Here is a 19,703-nt window from a genome sequence, read left to right on the forward strand (position 1 = left end):
ATTTTTAAAGCAATTTGTTTCAAATGTGGACCTTGAGGATGTTCACACCTCTTCTGATGAGTGAAATGAAAAAATTGAATTCAGACAACAAAATCTATATACTAATTGGCAGGATTTTAAGTACAATTAGGGAATAACCCTGTTGTGTCTGACGATTTGCGGACGTTCATGTTGGATATACGGTCGCAAATGGAGCTTTACGGCGATGTGTTAGTGGAGCCGGTGAAGTCGCGGGTTCGACTCCCATGGGTGACGTATTTTTTATTTTCACAGCAGCAGTGCAATGTGGTTATACGTCGCTTCATAGTGGAGTAGAGCGGAGGATTTTCTTTCACCAAACAGATCAAATCTGCTTACATCAAAGATCTACCTTCTGGCAATTTGTAGTTAAACTTTCAGGTCTTCTTTTTAAGAAAATCCTCCTCTATACCACTTCATCATGAAGCTGTATTTCTACTTCTTCCTGCATCTTCTCAAGCATTTTTTTTTTTTGATACTGTGTGGTTTTGTTTAAGTTTTCATGTCTATTTCGCATTGTGTCTGTTTGAGATAAACAAAATAATAAAAAAAACAGTCAACAACAGACAACAGTGTTATCCAAAGAGACCTTAAAGGAAAGACAACCAGTTGTAGCCGTAGGTCACTGGTTTGAATCCAAATGTCATAGCTGGTGTTCCCTGACAATATGTTACTGCTCCTCTGAGGCCCGAGTAAGCGCTCACTTGGCAGAAAATCATTCCAGCAGTACTCAAGGATCCTCTGAAGATATCCAGAGACATCTGGTTGTCTTAAAGATAAATGGCAATTGGGACAATTTTCTTAAAAACGTGAATAAATAAATTTTAGAAGAGACAGCTCAAAATTAGTAATAGAGGGTTAAAAAGATTTTGGGAATATATTCACCTTTAATAGGAATATTATTATTTTAGACTCCTTGTCAAGGGGAATGTCAGTGTCACTGTATGCGTGTATACGGCAATCATTCAAAGAATTAATGAATGATCAAAGAATCAATGAATGAAAAAACTGAAAAAAATTAATAAAATTAAGCAGGTGCCCCGACAAACTACTGATCTTTGAGCATGAACCTGATTTGAACACACTGGCCTGGAAACATCAATGCTTCAAAAAGGCTTCGTGTCATAGAGCCACAAAAAACAGATTGACTGGATCAACCCCCAGCGGACTTTACGTGAGGCACATTTTGACTTTGCTCACTTCATTAACAGTCATTGAGACGCATCAGGCACACTGGGTACTTCACAAACTATGGCATTTATTTCAAACAGAGGCTTTGTGTATATTTTTACAATAAATTACACATTGACCATCATCAGATGAGCCTAATAAATTCTTATAAGCCTTTTTTATTTAGCTCATTTACTTTCTCCTCAAACCATTATCCATACAGCTTTAGCTTCACACCAAGTACAGGTGGAAAAATATTCAGCTATATCCTAAACCATCATTCTTCTCTTACAAGTACAAGGTATAGAAAAACAAGAGAGAATACAAACTAAACCAAAAGATGAAATTAACAAAATGGGGGGGGGGGACCTTACTAAAATAATGAGAGGCAAAACATAAATGTTAAAGAACAAATCTGTTCCTACAAGAGAAGAATAATAAGGACAAAGAACATGCTTTGACCCTCAGTATTTACACTCATACTACAGTTAAAACCGTAAACCTGTCTGTACAGAAAAGTACATGTTATTAACAGTGCAAGATATTAAATAGCTTGACTCAAAACACTTCTCAATATACAAATGTATAACAAAAGCTTACAATTACATACAAGTGCCAAACTAAACATAAGTTCAGGTTATTATACAGCTGGGAGTTTTTGTACAAAGGAAACACTGGAGATGACTTCAGAAATGTATACACGTCACTTTATGATATAAATGCACATTTACAATACCTTTACCTTAAATTCTAGTCGTAGTACATGAAACAGAGTCAAACATTTTTGGTAAAGTTGAATATGAGAGGAAGTCTCTTTAAAAACACACATGGTGTTGAAACAGCTGGCGTGTTAAGACCGATCGCATGCCAGCCGTCTCTGCACTGAAACTGGAAACTATGCTTGGCTTTATTTGACAAATACAACTTGGACTTAACTTCATGTTATGTGAAACGTGGGACTCGGCTTCGGTTCTGCAGTAGACAGTATGTGCCACCAATACCTCACACAGCTGTCTTCAAGTCCATCTGGTTTTCAGATGTGCATCGTCAAACCGTCACTGAAGACTATATGATTTGAGGGATTGTGATTGGTAAAATATATATATATATATATATATATAAAAAAACAGACGGGCATTTAAAAGGCTCGACAAACTGAAGAAATATAACCACTGCATTCGTCACTTTCATCAGTGAGCATTTTATTCCGCCATAACTAGCAGTTAGACTCCAGCTGGTTGAGTTTTCAGTAGCAGATTACAGGTTTTCCAGCAGAGCAGTCTCACTTTCTCTTTTATTTCTTAATGATCATGATTTTTTTAAAAATACCACTGTTAGACACAACTCTTCTTCACCACCTGATTATTCATACATTAGTCTTTTGTAGAGGACGTATTATTCTTTCCATGCCTCTGATTTGAGAGAGGATCAGGAAAAAAGCACTGTCCTTCATCAAAGTGCCTCATGGAAAAGACAAAAAAGGCACTACAGTATCATTCCATTATCACCCACTGTTGCCGTCAGTGGACCTGTGACCACCTGAAACCCGCCTGTGACCTAACGCGACCATGTACACGACTGTGTCCCTGCAACTGTCACTGCCAACCACTTGAGGCTTGTTAGCACATGAAGGCCGTTGTAATGGGGCTGGACAGAGAAACGTGGCAACAGTACATTTAGTCCACCCTTAATGCCAAAGGGGCAGTGTTCCTCTGAGTTCCTCCACTTTAAAATGTTGATGTATGAGGACAGAGCACAAAGGGTACTTCACTGGAAATTGCCTGCAACCAGTAGAGCTTTATCAAATGGAAACCATTATTGCTTGCAAAAACAATTAACATAAACGGTCAATTAAAGAGAGCGCAAAAAGAAATTTTGCAGATTCTTTGTTGTTGACAAATTTCATCCCCCGACACAATCTTCATAAAAGTGCACTTAAGTGCCAGTAGCTTGCCAAGGAAAACAGTTGTCAATAGAAAATAGTGCTTGTTTCTTTTTCTTTTTTTTGTCTCTGGTCTGGTATTTGTGCCCCAGTAGTTACAGTATGTAGGTTGACTTGTCCATCCCACAGGAAAGAAATGGGGGCGGTGACCCAAGGATGCTGGTTAAGTGCTTAGTGCGGTGGCTCCTCACTGTCATGTCCTGTCACCTGCACTCCACAGAAACCCCCGAGTTTTGAGAAGAGGACGATGAGGATGAAGACACGGGTGGGTCAGCCAGTGTCAGCATGACCGCTGCCGTCAGCGAGCTGGAGGACGGTGAGGATGAAGAGGACGATGAAGAGCAAGCGGCTGCCGTACCTGCATGACAGGAAAGTGGAGAGTGGTTACAATCAGTTGTGATTGATATACAGAAGTTGCCTCATTGAAGACAACTTTGGACGCTGTAGCTCCTCTGAAAAAGAGAGCTTTAAATCAGAAGTGCCTGACTCCGTGGTATAACTCACAAACTCGTAGCTTAAAGCAGATAACCCGTAAGTTGGAGAGGAAATGGCATCTCACTAATTTAGAAGATCTTCACTTAGCCTGGAAAAAGAGTCTGTTGCTCTATAAAAAAAAGCCCTCCGTAAAGCTAGGACATCTTACTACTCATCACTAATTGAAGAAAATAAGAACAACCCCAGGTTTCTTTTCAGCACTGTAGCCAGGCTGACAAAGAGTCAGAGCTCTATTGAGCTGAGTATTCCATTAACTTTAACTAGTAATGACTTCATGACTTTCTTTGCTAACAAAATTTTAACTATTAGAGAAAAAATTACTCATAACCATCCCAAAGACGTATCGTTATCTTTGGCTGCTTTCAGTGATGCCGGTATTTGGTTAGACTCTTTCTCTCAGATTGTTCTGTCTGAGTTATTTTCATTAGTTACTTCATCCAAACCATCAACATGTCTATTAGACCCCATTCCTACCAGGCTGCTCAAGGAAGCCCTACCATTATTTAATGCTTCGATCTTAAATATGATCAATCTATCTTTATTAGCTGGCTATGTACCACAGGCTTTTAAGGTGGCAGTAATTAAACCATTACTTAAAAAGCCATCACTTGACCCAGCTATCTTAGCTAATTATAGGCCAATCTCCAACCTTCCTTTTCTCTCAAAAATTCTTGAAAGGTAGTTGTAAACCAGCTAAACCTGATCATCTGCAGAGGAATGGTCTATTGAAGAGTTTCAGTCAGGTTTTAGATTATCATCGTACAGAAACCGCATTAGTGCAGGTTACAAATGATCTTCTTATGGCCTCAGACAGTGGACTCATCTCTGTGCTTGTTCTGTTAGACCTCAGTGGCTTTTGATACTGTTGACCATAAATTTTATTACAGAGATTAGAGCATGCCATAGGTATTAAAGGCACTGCGCTGCGGTGGTTTGAATCATATTTATCTAATAAGATTACAAATTGTTCATGTAAATGGAGCAATCTTCTTCACAGACTAAGGTTAATTATGGAGTTCCACAAGGTTCTGTGCTAGGACCAATTTTATTCACTTATACATGCTTCCCTTAGGCAATATATTAGACGGTATTGCTTAAATTTTCATTGTTATGCAGATGATACCCAGCTTTATCTATCCATGAAGCCAGAGGACACACACCAATTAGCTAAACTGCAGGATTGTCTTACAGACATAAAGACATGGATGACCTCTAATTTCCTGCTTTTAAACTCAGATAAAACTGAAGTTATTGTACTTGGCCCCACAAATCTTAGAAACATGGTGTCTAACCAGATCCTTACTCTGGATGGCATTACCCTGACCTCTAGTAATACTGTGAGAAATCTTGGAGTCATTTTTGATCATGATATGTCATTCAAAGCGCATATTAAACAAATATGTAGGACTGCTTTTTTGCATTTACGCAATATCTCTAAAATTAGAAAGGTCTTGTCTCAGAGTGATGCCTGAAAAACTAATTCATGCATTATTTCCTCTAGGCTGGACTATTGTATTCATTATTATCAGGTTGTCCTAAAAGTTCCCTGAAAAGCCTTCAGTTAATTCAAAATGCTGCAGCTAGAGTACTAACGGGGACTAGAAGGAGAGAGCATATCTCATCCATATTGGCCTCTCTTCATTGGCTTCCTGTTCATTCTAGAATAGAATTTAAAATTCTTCTTCTTACTTATAAGGTTTTGAATAATCAGGTCCCATCTTATCTTAGCGACCTCGTATCACCCCAACAGAGCACTTCGCTCTCAGACTGCAGGCTTACTTGTAGTTCCTAGGGTTTGTAAGAGTAGAATGGGAGGCAGAGCCTTCAGCTTCAGGCTCCTCTCCTGTGGAACCAGCTCCCAATTCGGATCAGGGAGACAGACACCCTCTCTACTTTTAAGATTAGGCTTAAAACTTTCCTTTTTGCTAAAGCTTATAGTTAGGGCTGGATCAGGTGACCCTGAACCATCCCTTAGTTATGCTGCTATAGACTTAGACTGCTGGGGGGTTCCCATGATGCACTGAGTGTTTCTTTCTCTTTTTGCTCTGTATGCACCACTCTGCATTTAATCATTAGTGATTGATCTCTGCTCCCCTCCACAGCATGTGTTTTTCCTGGTTCTCTCCCTCAGCCCCAACCAGTCCCAGCAGAAGACTGCCCCTCCCTGAGCGTGGTTCTGCTGGAGGTTTCTTCCTGTTAAAAGGGAGTTTTTCCTTCTCACTGTAGCCAAGTGCTTGCTCACAGGGGGTCGTTTTGACCGTTGGGGTTTTATGTAATTATTGTATGGCCTTGCCTTACAATATAAAGCGCCTTGGGGCAACTGTTTGTTGTGATTTGGCGCTATATAAATAAAATTGATTGATTGATTGATTGATGTAGTCGGTGCTGCCGTCGTCACAGTTTACTCACTTTCCCTTTCCTTCTTCTTCATGCGCTTTCGCCGCCTGTCGATGGAGGCGACCTCGGACTTGAGGGAGAGGTAGTGGTTCCGGATGTCCTGCAGCTTCTCTTGCAAAAATGAGATCCTCTCCAGACTAGTCATTTTCTCCAGATCAGCTAAATGGAGCACAAAAGAAGGCGTAAGATCACTAAGGCATAGACACAAATACTTTTTTTCATTTTTGAAGAAATGATGCATTAACACAAATTAAGTTCTGTTCATTAAATTCTGATGAAAATAGAATCCAACTACATACATACAGTCCATACATATCCAATACATAGAAGTCATACATACATACATACATACATACTTCACAACTAAAGGGTCAGTTCACCCAGTGACACGCACTCTAGCAAAAATAATTTAAGCCAGAAATAAGAAGACACTTGGCTGCAGGTGTGTCCTTATATACAGGTGTTTCTTTGGCTGCTGGCACAACCTTGATTATGGACATGTATCCTTAACTGCAGGCGTCCCCCTGACTACGAACATATATCCTTGGCTGGTGGCATATCATTGGCTGTGTGTGTACTACTGTCTACAGATAAATATCTTTGGCTCATGGTATACGGGCACATCCTGTGGTTCAGATGAATGAGCAAATCCTTTCTACCGGCGTATCCTTAGCTGTGGGTATATCCTTGCTCATGGGCGTATCAGCATATCCATGGCTGAGGTTGTATCCTGTGGGCTTATCCTTAGGTGCAAGCAAGGACAGAAGAAGTTTAACTGAAAGTGCTGGACATCTTATTTAGTTGTGTTTCATCACTAAGCCTCTCGACATCTTTATTCTTTGGCAAAGCAGTTTTATGTGTGTAGCACATATATTATACACAACCAATCAAAAGTTTGGACACACTTTCCCTTTTTATTTAATGGTAAAGTGTGTCCAAACCTTTGAGTGGACATGTATATTACAGCAATTCCAAGTGCTTTACAAGAACACAGCAGAATCTAAACACAGTAACAATTAGAGGTGTCACAATACATGTATTTGTATTGAACCGTACGGCACACACGCAACGGTTTGGTTCACAGAACTGCATGCAGAATACACGGTACGACTCTGCACAGTATGATTACAGAGATGTGCTTATTCATTTCTGTAAGTCACTGACATTTCATCTCATTTCCACAGACTGTGTGTCACTCTAGTTCCATGCTCTCTGCAGGAGGCGTGATCAGACCCCCAAGTCTGCTGTCTGTGTTTCAGAGGCAAAAATAGGAAACAGCGAACCAGGCAGTTAAAGTGAGTGAATGGATTATTTTAATCAGAAACTTTGGGACCATAAATGGAACTGGTTAATTTACCTTTTTCTTCTGAAACATGAACCTAAAAGTGAAAGTGTACTGATACACGTTTGTGTTGAATCGCTGTCCCTGGATGATATCAGTGTGCATTTGAGAAATGTCACCAACTTATAAAATGACGTTTTAAATGAATTAGCGTGAAATTTCACAGATGAGACAGCTACAGAATAACAACACTGTGTAAAGTGATTTCAAATCTGTTCAGTGACGTTTTATCAGATGCCGCCATTTGCACAAAAGTAAAATAAACTTAAAATGGACAAACTATTGACGCATGACAAGACAAAACAAAACACTTAACACCTAACATTAATGACAAGAGCTGTAAATCATAAAGGTTTAATGAAAAAAAAAAGACATTTACACTCTGTCTCGCAGTGCTGAAGTGTCTGACAGCAGCTCAGTGCTGCTCAGATTAAAGCTCCTGGACCAAACCTGTACCGAATCGTGGCGTCCAAACACAAATACGAACCGAGCTATGACTTTTGTGTACCGTGACACCCCTAGTAGCAATAGATAACCATATTATGCTGCATTTACACATAACTATGACAAGTCACGAATGCCACAAAGTATACATTCTTGGCCGCTGATTATAAATGTGATGATTTGGGGCAGAGGCGTCAGGTGTCCTCAGGAACTGTTGCAACCTGTTACCACGCTTTACAATTAATGGCACATATCGCTGGTGAATTGTCAGAAACCATTATGCAGGTCAATAATAATGTTCCACGCTGTTGCGTGCTATCACACGTAACAGCGCATCGTTACGTTCTGTCAAGTTGTGAATCAAGCGAATTGTCTCCACACCCCCCCCCCCCCCCCCCTCAATATTCACACTACCGTCAGCTGCTGAGTTGCGCAGAAAGGAGGAGGAGGAGACTAAGAGAGCCAGAAGTCTGGTTGCACGCGGCTCTCCTCTAGCTCAGACTCATTCTCCTGAAAATCAGGTACAACAGCAGGTTGGAACACCTGCAGGAGCGCGCTGAGGAGCATTGGAACCAGACTTTTAGCCGACTTGGCCTCAATGTCCTTCTTCGGCATATCGCACCAATGAAACTGAATGTGGTGCAGCAGGGTTTAATTGTGCGAACGTGAGAGAAGTGATTCATAGTGGCGCGCAGTGAAATGTGACACCCTGTTACAATTCGTGTCAAAACTTGACAGTTTCCGTGTCAATCTGTAACAACGCGTGACAATTTGGGCTTTAAGAACCATCACAGAAACCACTACGAACACTGTCACGCTCTATTAAGGATCACCACTGATCAAGACGGATCAACACGCTCAGCTGCAAACTCCACGACATGAGGCGAAACGAAGGTGGTGCGTGACATTCGTGGAAGATTTTTTGAAAGCCAAAAACATGCTCCACAATTATCACGCACCGACATGCACCGTTAAGAAACCTATTCAGATGCGTCACGTTAAGAATGTCAGGAATGTGCCATGAATGACAGAAAAATGGCATTCGTAACACGTCCTGCATATGTGTAAAGGTAGCATTAGCTGTGTTTGGAAAAGCTGTGTATAGTTTAACTTTTGGCTGTTGCATCACCAGTTATAAAGCTTTATGCTGGAGTGACACATGGATTTTCTTGAAAAGATGTTAAAATTTCAGCTTTAGTTTACCAGAAGGCACACGAGAGTCTCAAACATAGATCTGATCTGTTTTCTTGTATAAAAATCCTTCTGTTTCACTCCACCATGAAGCTGACTGGTGATGTGACAGATGTTACACTATACACAGTTGCTACATTCACGGCCATAGAAGCCTACAACTCCTCCAGAGTTGTCGTGTATCTTGGAAGCTCGTCTCCTTCTTGCATGGACTCTCAGTTTTTGAGAACTACCTACTCCAGACGGCTTTACTATACAGTACCATACCATTTGTACTTAATAATAACATTATAATAACTTTTATATTGCACTTTCTCAGGAATCAAAGTGCTTTACAGAATTAATACTAATAAAGACTACAGCACAACAGTGTCCCTTCGGCTGCTCCCTTGTTTGCACTCGGGGTCGCCACAGCAAATCCAAGGTGGATCTGCATGTTGAATTGGCACAGGTTTTGCGCCGGATGCCCTTCCTGACGCAACTCCACTCCGCATTACATGGAGAAATGTGGCAGGGGTGGGATTTGAACCCGGACAAAAACAATCATCAAGAGAAAAACAATTTAAAATCTTGTGAAAACCAAAAATTAAAACATTTTGCAATTCTACAACCTCAATGAATATGAACAGTAGGAAACAAATATTTCTTAATGATTGCTGTAAAGGAAGTCCAAAAAATACTCAGTGACTTGGAAATGTTGATTATGGCCTCTGAAGATGGAGGGACTATGTATACGAGTAAAAAAGCTGTGAGTGCCATTTGGTTAAAACAATAGTTTAATTAAACCCTTGAATCAAAGATGAAAGTTGACTGGACAAGCTGGATTATTTAATTTAATCTATTTTGTGGTTGTGTACAGGGGTAAAATTACAAAAATTCATCAAGTCGTTGTCCAACTGAGAGGTTGTATGTAATTATTCTCCATTAGATCTTATTTAAAATGGTGAAACATTTAAAAATGGGTTATTTTTGTTTCCTCCTTAAGTAAGTATAAGTAAGTAAGTAAGTAAGTATGATTTTTTTTTTCTACTTCTCTAACTCTCTCTTTGCATAGCTTTGCATGAATTTATATGTTCAGTTAGCTGTTTTTCAGTTAGCTTTATATACATTTAACTGTTTTCATAGTGATAAATACATTTTTAGATTCATATAGTGTTATTTTAAGTAAATTTTAGATTGCTAGCTTTATATTCATTTAGCTAGTCACATAGCTTTGCATGAATTTATGTTCAGTTAGCTATTTTTCAGTTAGCTTTATATACACTTAACTGTTTTCATAGTAATAAATACATTTTTAGATTCAGATAGTTATTTTACGTCAATTTTACAATTTTACTTTGTTAGCTTTATATCCATTTAGCTATTGCTTTGCATGAAATTATGTTCATAGTGATAAATAAATTTTTAGATTCAGACAGTGTGATTTTAAGTACATTTTAGATTGCTAGCTTTATATTCATTTAACAATTTGCATATCTTTGCATTAATTTATGTTCAGTTACCTGTTTTTCAGTTACTTTCAGATTCAGTTAGCTTTATACACACTTATCTGTTTTCATAGTGATAAAGGTTTCGACTGTGATTGTTTTAAATGCATTTAGATTTGGTTAGCTTTATATTCCCTCAGCCCCAACCAGTACCAGCAGAAGACTGCCCCTCCCTGAGCCTGGTTCTGCTGGAGGTTTCTTTCTGTTAAAAGGGAGTTTTTCTATTGTGGACGGAGGAGGCTTAGCACTGTTCAGCACTGCTGTGACTCTAAAGCCTCGGTCCCACCGAATAATGAAGGCTGAAGAAGGAGCCACGCATGGGTGTGGGGTGATTATTTGAAGAATGACCCACGTTTTCATCTTAACACGTATCCACTATGAAGGTGCCACTATGTGCCTCTCTGTACCCCGCATGTGCCGCGTAGCAGCCTCTAGTGAGCCACGACCGACCTGTCATTACAGCCTCGAATGGCTCGCATCAGCCACACTAAGCCACATAGTGCCAAGATAGCGCCATGATAGCGCCATGATAACACCATGTTGGCACACGTTTAGGCATGAGTTTGGTCCAAACCTCCAGCCCTCCCACACCTGGTCCCTTCAAAGTGTGGGTTTTCAATTCACAGATTCACAGCAGCATTTAAAGATGTCCCTTCTTTTTTTTTTTTTTTTAACACAGTCAAAAAATAGACACTCCATCACAGTTCCGCAGTTGTGCGCTGTGCGCCAGGCTGCAGTCCACCTGTAATGCACCAGACCAGCTAGACCCGAACCACGGGTTCCTGGAGAGCCGCCTCTGTGCTCCTGGCTGGCTCCGCGGCTCTCTGGCTTTTTTTTTTTTTGCGGCTTTAAACACACAAAACTTTATGTTTGTCCATTTATTTCTGCAAAATCGCTCTTTTGCGCACGCGCTGCTGTTGTTCTTTCATGGACAGCCGCCTCTCTGCTCTTTCTGGCTTCCGTTCCATCCATGGCTTGCTGGCTTTAAGCACAATCATTTTTACAACATGATTCCACTTTTGACTTTGTGTTCGTCTGTTTAGTTCTGCAAAAGCGCTCTTTTGCGCGCGGTGCCATTCTGCGTACAGAATGAGGTGGTCGTTTTATTATATACACCTGTGGATCATTTTCAATATATATATTTTTTTATTTCTTCCACAGCTTACAAGTCACCATGATACAACTTTTAACTTTGTGTTATGTCTTCAAAATCGCTCTTTTGCACGCTCTCCACCTGTGCTGCCACACAGCTCTTAGCTGCTCCACTGGAGTTATTATCTTCCATGGCTTTAAACACACATCCACTTTCACGCAGTCACCCAAATTTTAACTTTGTGCTCATCCAATATTAACTGAAATATCACTCTTTTGTGAGCTGGCGTTCTGCCTAAATGCTTGTTTGAAGCGTGATGAGGAGTCACTACTGCCTCAGTGCGTCAGTGCGCACACACAGCGGAGCTCATGTGATACATTAATTCCAGAAGTGATTACAGGTATTTTCGGCATCCAAGGTTTGACAGAAAATGATTAATCCGCTACAAAATAATTATTTTATATAGAGTCCAGCGCACAGAGCAGGTGGAATTGGTGCGCAAAGAGGAGACCCGCTCCAAAAATAGCCTCTCGGGTCCGGCCTCAGTGCGCACACAGTGATCCATTAACAAGATATTAAATCAACATACTTTTACACACAACAGACATCAACATACAGACATACTTTTATAGCAAGGAACTGTTTTATCAAGCTATAAAAAACATTAAAAATAATTACCTTAAGCTGCTCAAAATAAATCCCACATGGAGCAGGAAAGAGAGGAAAAAAGTGTCCAGATGAAACAGTCCTCTGTGATGCCAGAAGTGATTAGAGGTGTTTTCACCATCCAAGGTTTGGCAGAAAATGATTAATCCACTACAAAATATATAGAGTCCAGCGCACAGAGAAGGTGCAATTGTGTGCGCAAGAGGAGGAGCCGCTCCAAAAATAGCCTCTCAGGTTCTGCGAAGGTGCCAGGCACACGGATAATGGACTTTTTGCAGACTCGTAAGCACCACGCAAATGCCTCTAAGCCGTCGCAGTAACTCAAACACAAACTGCGCCACGCTGTTGTTGCTAAATTTTGAACATCTTGAAATTAGCGCCACGCTCAGAGAGGAGCCTCGTTAACTGAAGATAATGCCTCTAAGAGCCACTCTGAGCCACTATAATGCCACGATAGCTCATGAAACAAAAAAAACAGGGTGCGTGGCTCCTTCTTCACTCCTTCTTCACTCGGTGGGACCGAGGCTTTAGTCGGAGGTCCCCAGCTTCTGACTCTGACAAACTGTTATGCAAACTGTTATGTCAGAGTCAGAAGCTGGGGACCTCCGACTAAGAGTCACAGCAGTGCTGAACAGTGCTTAGCCTCCTCCGTCCAACATCACAGGAGAAGAACGGAAAGCTTTGTCAGCACTGCAAAAGGACCAAAGCATCCTTATCTTGTCAGCGGATAAAGGCAGATGCACGGTGGTCCTGAACACATCGGACTACGAGGCCAAGATCAACAACTTGCTCAGTGACTCCAACACATACGAACGTCTGAAGAGAGACCCCACGAGCGGCTATAAGAAGAAAATCATTAGCTACCTCCAAAACCTGGAGAAAGAGGGACTCATCGACAGGCAGACATACTACAGACTGTACCCTGGGGACGCCACTCCGTGCATCTATGGACTGCCGGCCTATTGTATGTAGCACAGATTCCATCACGTACAATTTGGCCAAGTACCTCAAGTGGATTTTGGCTCCTCTAGTGGGTAACTCAGACCACCATGTGGAGAACACACAAGATTTTGTGAACAAGATCAAGGACCTACAGCTGGAGGCAGATGAAACTATGGTGTCATTTGATGTGACATCGTTGTTCACCTGCATCCCCACTGCTGAGGCCGTCTCAGCTGTGAGGCAGAGACTGCTGGAGGATGTGTCTCTACTTGAAAGGACCAAATTCACACCAGACCACATCTGCCAACTCTTGGAGATCTGCCTCAACACCACGTATTTCCTGTTTAGGGGGAATTACTACAGACAGATTCATGGTTGTGCGATGGGGTCTCCGGTATCCCCCATTGTGGTCAATCTGTACATGGAGCGAGTGGAGAAGACACCCTTGACGTCTTTCACAGGCATCTCTCCCAGTCACTGGTTCAGATATGTTGATGACACATGGGTTAAAATCAAGCAACAGCAAGTTGAGGACTTTACAGAACACATCAACTCGGTGGACGCCAATATCAAGTTCACACGTGAGGATGCCAGAAACAACCATTTAGCCTTCTTGGACTGTGATGTTACGATTGGAGAGAACAGACAGCTCCAGACAGGGGTTTACAGAAAACCAACTCACACTGACCAATATCTGCTCTTTGGCTCAAACCACCCCCTTGAACACAAGCTCTGGGTGATCAGGACGCTTCAACACAGAGCCCTACAGGTGCCCACAACTGCAGAGGGAAGGGCTAAAGAACAACAACGTGTCCGGAAAGCCCTCACAGTATGTGGGTACCCACGATGGTCCCTGGACAAAGTGCAGAAGTCCCAGAGAACAAAGAGACCAGACAGACAGGAGACGGAGACAAGAAGAAGAGGAGTGTCTCTCCCTTATTTAGCAGGAGTAGGGGAAAAAATTACAGAGGATCTTCAGACAGCACAAAATCCCAGTTTACTTTAAACCAGTTAACACCTTGAGACAGAAATTAGTTCACCCTAAGGACATGATCCCTAGTTACAAACAGAGCAATGTAGTGTATTCTATCAGATGTCAGGAAAACTGTAACGAACACTACATAGGTGAAACGAAGCAACCTTTACACAAAAGGCTATACCAGCACCGCAGAGAGGGCGCCAGTGGACCTCAGTCTGCGGTTCATCTCCACCTTAAAGACAGTAACCACACGTTTGAGGACAAGGAAGTTAAAATATTAGCCAGAGAGAAGAAATGGTTTGAGAGAGGGGTCAAGGAGGCATTCTTTGTGAAACGTTTGAAACCCAGCCTTAACCAGGGAGGGGGTCTGAGACACACTTTATCCCCTGTTTACAATGGGGTACTCAGGTCAAAGGAGTTTCAGTCTTTTGTTCATGGTAATGAGTCATTCACATCATCAAGGGAGCCATCAGAAAGGCATCCATCCCATCATTAGAGGGACAGCTGTCCTGTCATTAGGTGTGCTAACTAGAGCACAACAGTTGCTAATTAGAGCTATTGTTTAGTCACTAGCCTATAGCAGTCTGCCTCTCAGTAGGAGGGGTCTGGTTAGGTTTAAAACTCCAGCTTTTGTTGGCTTCTGTTTTATTCTTCTCTACAAGAGTCAGACAGAAGTCAGACTTCCAGAGCAAGAATTTTAGCTGAGGAAGCTTCTGCGATTTGAAGCGAAACGTCCTCGCGTCAAGCAACCCAGTTCAGTCGAAGATTCAAGCTTCTCTACTATGGAAACCACCTGGACAACTGAGAGCCTACACAGAAACAAACAAATAAAGGATAATGAAAACTCAGGCGGTGTGCGGATGAATTTGTAATTAAAAGTGGCTTGCACAACAATATACAAAACAAAACAAAAAAAAGTCAGTAAACAGAAAATTACCTTACTTTAGTCTTTCACATGGCATTCGCACCATGTTTAACATATCAGTCCACTTATTGAACTTTCAAAATAAGAACAACAGCATAATGAAAACCATTAAGTAAATTCTGTCAGTAAGGAGACGTGGTCGCCATTTTAATTCCGGGCAAGTTAGTGATTTGTGTGTATAGAAGTTCAAGAAACAGGTGGAATATGCCGGAAAGCTGCGCATGTTGGCAAAGCCACAAACGGAGGAACAAGGGAGACAATATTTCCTTCCATAAGTAAGTGGTTTTGGTTCTTCTTGTCACTTTGTCCGTGATATTTGGATGATAAACAGCTGTATGTTTCCTGCCGTACCTGTGTTGACCGATGACACGGACCATTAACTCTTCACTTATGTCTAGTTGATATTTTCCACTGCTAGACCAATGTCTAGTTAAAATACTTGTCGTTAGTGATTAAAATTGTTCGACAAGACTGGGGATTTTTTTTTTTAATTTGCACTTTAAAATAATGAGATTTTAATGACCCGCGCTGTGCCACTCACAGTCACACCCACACATAAAGATGTGTACCCACACCACTGACTTCATGAATGAAACTCAGTCAATAAAGGATAATTGTGTAAAAAAAATATATACCGTATTTTCCGCACCATAAGGCGCACCTAAAAGCCTTAAATTTTCACAAAAATCAGCCGTGTGCCCTATAATCCGGTGCGCCTTATGTGCGCACTGAATTCCAAAATCTGTAAAAACGACCGACGTTGTCTTTGACCGTCGGAATATCGGACCATTTCCCGCTGACACAGGGACGTAATACGTAAAGTACGTACGCTGGCAGCGTAGAGTACGTACCCTGGCAGCGATAAACCAATCGGAGAACATTACGTAATACGTAAAGTATGTACGCTGGTAGCGTAGAGTACGGACGCTGCCAGCAATAAACCAATCAGAGAAGAGTCCGTGAGTCCATGGTACGTACACTTATCTCCACCACTCCTCCGGTATTTATACTACAGGTATCCTGCAAAACAACATTTGTTTGTCTAAGGACCCCCGAAAATGGCACCAGCGAAGAGACATGTTTACGAGGCACATTTCAAACTGTAGTCTATCAGTTATGTGGTTGTTCATGGGAATAGAGCAGCTGCGAGAGAATTCAAGATCAATGAATCGATGGTACATAAGTGGAGGAAACAAGAAAATGAACTGCGCCAAGTTAAAAAGACCAAACGGAGTTTCCGCAGGAACAAAGCAAGGTGGCCACAGTTGGAAGACCAACTCGAGCAATGGGTCATCGAACAAAGAACAGCTGGGAGAAGCGTCTCTACAGTCACCATTCGGCTGAAGGCAAAAACGATAGCACAAGACATGAGCATCGAAAACTTTGACGGAGGTCTGTCTTGGTGCTTTCGTTTTATGAAAAGGCGCCAGCTCTCTATCCGCGCGAAGACTACCGTGGCGCAGCAACTCCCAGCGGATTACAAAGAAAAGCTGGCCATCTTCCGCACCTACTGCAGACACAAGATTACCGAAAAAAGATCCAGCCCAACCACATCACCAACATGGACGAGGTCCCCCTCACGTTTGACATCCCCATGAACCATACTGTGGAGAAGAAGGGGACCAGCACGGTATCCATACGTACCACAGGCCATGAGAAGTCGGCTTTCACTGTTGTTCTTGGTTGCCATGGTAATGGAGAGAAACTACCACCTATGGTAATTTTTAAGAGGAAGACGTTGCCAAAAGAAATGTTTCCAGCCGGAGTCGTCGTTAAGGCCAATCAAAAGGGCTGGATGGACGAGGAGAAAATGAGCGAGTGGCTGAGAGAAGTGTATGTAAAGAGACCGGATGGTTTTTTCCACGCATCACCGTCCCTGCTGATCTGCGACTCCATGCGCGCCCATCTCACAGCTACTGTGAAAAGCCACGTCAAGAAAACTAATTCGGAGCTTGCCATCATTCCGGGAGGACTAACCAAAGAACTCCAACCGCTAGACATTGGTGTAAACAGAGCATTCAAAGTGAAGTTGCGAGCGGCTTGGGAGCGATTGATGACAGACGGCGAACACACCTTCACTCAGACGGGGAGGCAGCACCGGGCGAGTTACGCCACCATATGTGAATGGATTGTGGATGCCTGGGCTCAGGTTTCTGCTTTAACTGTTTCGCGAAAGCCGGCATCCTTACTGAACAGCCACCTGGCAACGAGGCTGACTCCGACGATGATGAGAGGGAAGATGAGCAGGAACCTGGCGTGTTTGATGGCGAAATTGCCCAGCTGTTCAATTCAGACACAGAAGATGAGGACTTCGATGGATTTGTGACAGAACCATAATAAAAAATAATGTGAGTACCGTACTGTTAAATACTGGTAGTTCAATGTTGTTAAAAAGTTCAAATAAACTCACTGTTTTGCTTCCGTGACAATAGTAGATACTAGAATAAAGTTCAAATAAACTCACTGTTTTGCTTCCGTGACCTTTTTTTTGTAGACTGTATGTTTTAGCGTGCGCCTTTTGTAAGGGTCAAGTACCCGCTAATTGAGGCCGCGCTTTATAATCCGGTGCGCCTTTTATAAGGGTTAAGTACCCGCTAATTGGGGGCGCGCCTTATAATCCGGTGCGCCTTATGGTGCAGAAAATACGGTATATACGTACTTTCCTGACATAACTTAATGTCATTTCATTTTACTGGCTCAATATCCAGGTCAACATGGCATTTTAACACGTATTTTGCAAGCATTTTTCTGAGTGTGTTCAGTCACGGATCTCCATTGAAAACGCATTAACATCCAAGTACTTCATCAATATTTTGCCCGGTTAGGAGACATCATGTCGCTGTCCATGAAGGGACGTTTTCATTTCAAAGAAAAAAAATATATTATATACAGATAATATCATAAAATGCATTAAAATTGTAATCCCGCGAACTAATCCCCATTTTTACTAAATATACCTGTAATCTGAATACGTCTTTTTTTTCTGTAACTGTAGCGGAATAGTTACCTTTTTTTTGTATCCTAATTACGTAACGCCGTTACATGTATTCCGTTACTCCCCAAGCCTGTTAATCATATACCTCCCTGATGACTTACTGCTGGTGACGTTATCTTTACCTGTTTTGTTCACACTGAACAAAGAGAATAGTTGAACCAACTTAAATGAATTGTTTCAATTGGTAACATCTAAATGAATTAAGATGTTTGAACTTAAGTTCGTTAGTTAGAGCTGCTCTAAGTTACTAACTTAAGTTCAAACAACTTCATTCATTCAGGTGTTACCAACTGAAACAGTTCATTTAAGTTGGTTCTTTTTTAAGTGTAGGTGCAGTTATTTCCGGCCAACTAATTCTGCCCTTTTTCTCCCTGTCCGAGGCACTGACAAGACCTTTAATGTATGCAGGCCCTGCACCCCAAGGTGCTGGACTGACCTCAGGATGCCCTGCCTGTTGCAGCAATGACTGCATGCCTTTTATTTCAATAATGGACTCTATTTTTGTTGGTTTTCTGTTTTTTTCTTTTCTACCATATCTCACGGCATGTTGTGAATCAACAGCATGAAATATACATTAATCTATTGGTTTGTGATATTCTCACGAAAACAGCCACATTTCCATAGCGGGAGCACAAATTTATTGTAATACATTCCGTGACGGCTGCACAAAATTAAAAGTGAAGCGGGGCAGGATGGTTAAGGTTAGGGTTGGGGGAAGGAGTAGGGTTAGGTTATAGTTAAGGTTAGGGTTGGGGGTGGGAATAATAGTGAGTTTAAAAAAAACCCAGTCACGAAAATTTGAATCATTTTGTGACGGGAGCACGAAAAAAAAAGTGAGACTGGGTTGTATTTTTTTTGTTTGTTTCTTGTGCTTGTAAAAAATGTTTTGTTTAGTTTGTTTTTTTTGTAACTGTGACCTAATCATTGGGTTACCTCTCTGAGTATGACCTGTGAAATTTGTTCCTCATTATCCCCAGAGGAAGAACTGTCGTCTGTGTGCTCAGGGGGGATGGTAAGGTAAGATCTTCAGCCCCTTTCACACCAGGCCTGCTTAGAGTTGCATATGCTGCGTATCTAATAACGCAGGAATGTCTGCGTCAGGTGCGTGCAGCAGGGGGGAGAAGCTTGGCTCAACAGACTGCCTGGACACCAAGATGGAGTTGATACATTGGAAAAAGGCAGACTACATTATTCCCAGGAGTTAATGGACTTTATTACTAATTTCTCTTATCTGTTTTGTCTCCTGGTTTATCGTTTTTCCTGAGCTGCACTGCAGGTGTGCACTCTGAAGTATGTTCTAGTTTATCTTTCTTCTTGTGCAGTGCTGCAGGTGTACGCTCTGAGTTCTCTTTTATCTTTGTTCTTGTGCAGCGCTGCAGGTGTGCGCTCTGATTTCTAGTTTATCATTCTTCCTGTGACCGTGATGCTGCAGCCGGCGATCGTGCGCACGACCCGTCCATGAGTGGACGTGGAGATGTCCTCCGTGAGGTGTTACACTGAATGTAGACATTTCCTCTTGCTGGCGATCGGTCTGTGAGCAGGAGTTAATGGACTTTATTTAACACAATCGTGAGAGAACTTGAGGAGGTGATAGCGCCGAGGAGCTGCAGCCAGGCT

The 19,703-nt window shown here is 41.8% G+C and overlaps 1 protein-coding gene across 5 annotated transcripts in view; it reads right to left on the reverse strand.

The window, feature by feature from the left end:
- Positions 1-3,074: 3,074 nt before the first annotated feature.
- The window catches only part of arid4b (AT-rich interaction domain 4B), a 184,004-nt gene continuing 167,375 nt past the window's right edge, over positions 3,075-19,703 (reverse strand). For all 5 annotated transcript variants that reach the window (XM_034185013.1, XM_034185011.1, XM_034185012.1 and 2 more), the window contains 2 exons: positions 6,035-6,181; positions 3,075-3,488 (listed from right to left, as the gene is read on the reverse strand). In XM_034185013.1, coding sequence (XP_034040904.1) covers positions 3,334-3,488; positions 6,035-6,181 — 302 coding nt within the window. In that variant the 3' untranslated portion in view covers positions 3,075-3,333. The remainder of the gene's footprint in view (positions 3,489-6,034; positions 6,182-19,703) is intronic.

The sequence above is a fragment of the Thalassophryne amazonica genome, chromosome 13, assembly GCF_902500255.1.
Source record: "Thalassophryne amazonica chromosome 13, fThaAma1.1, whole genome shotgun sequence".
Taxonomy (NCBI): Eukaryota; Metazoa; Chordata; class Actinopteri; order Batrachoidiformes; family Batrachoididae; genus Thalassophryne; species Thalassophryne amazonica.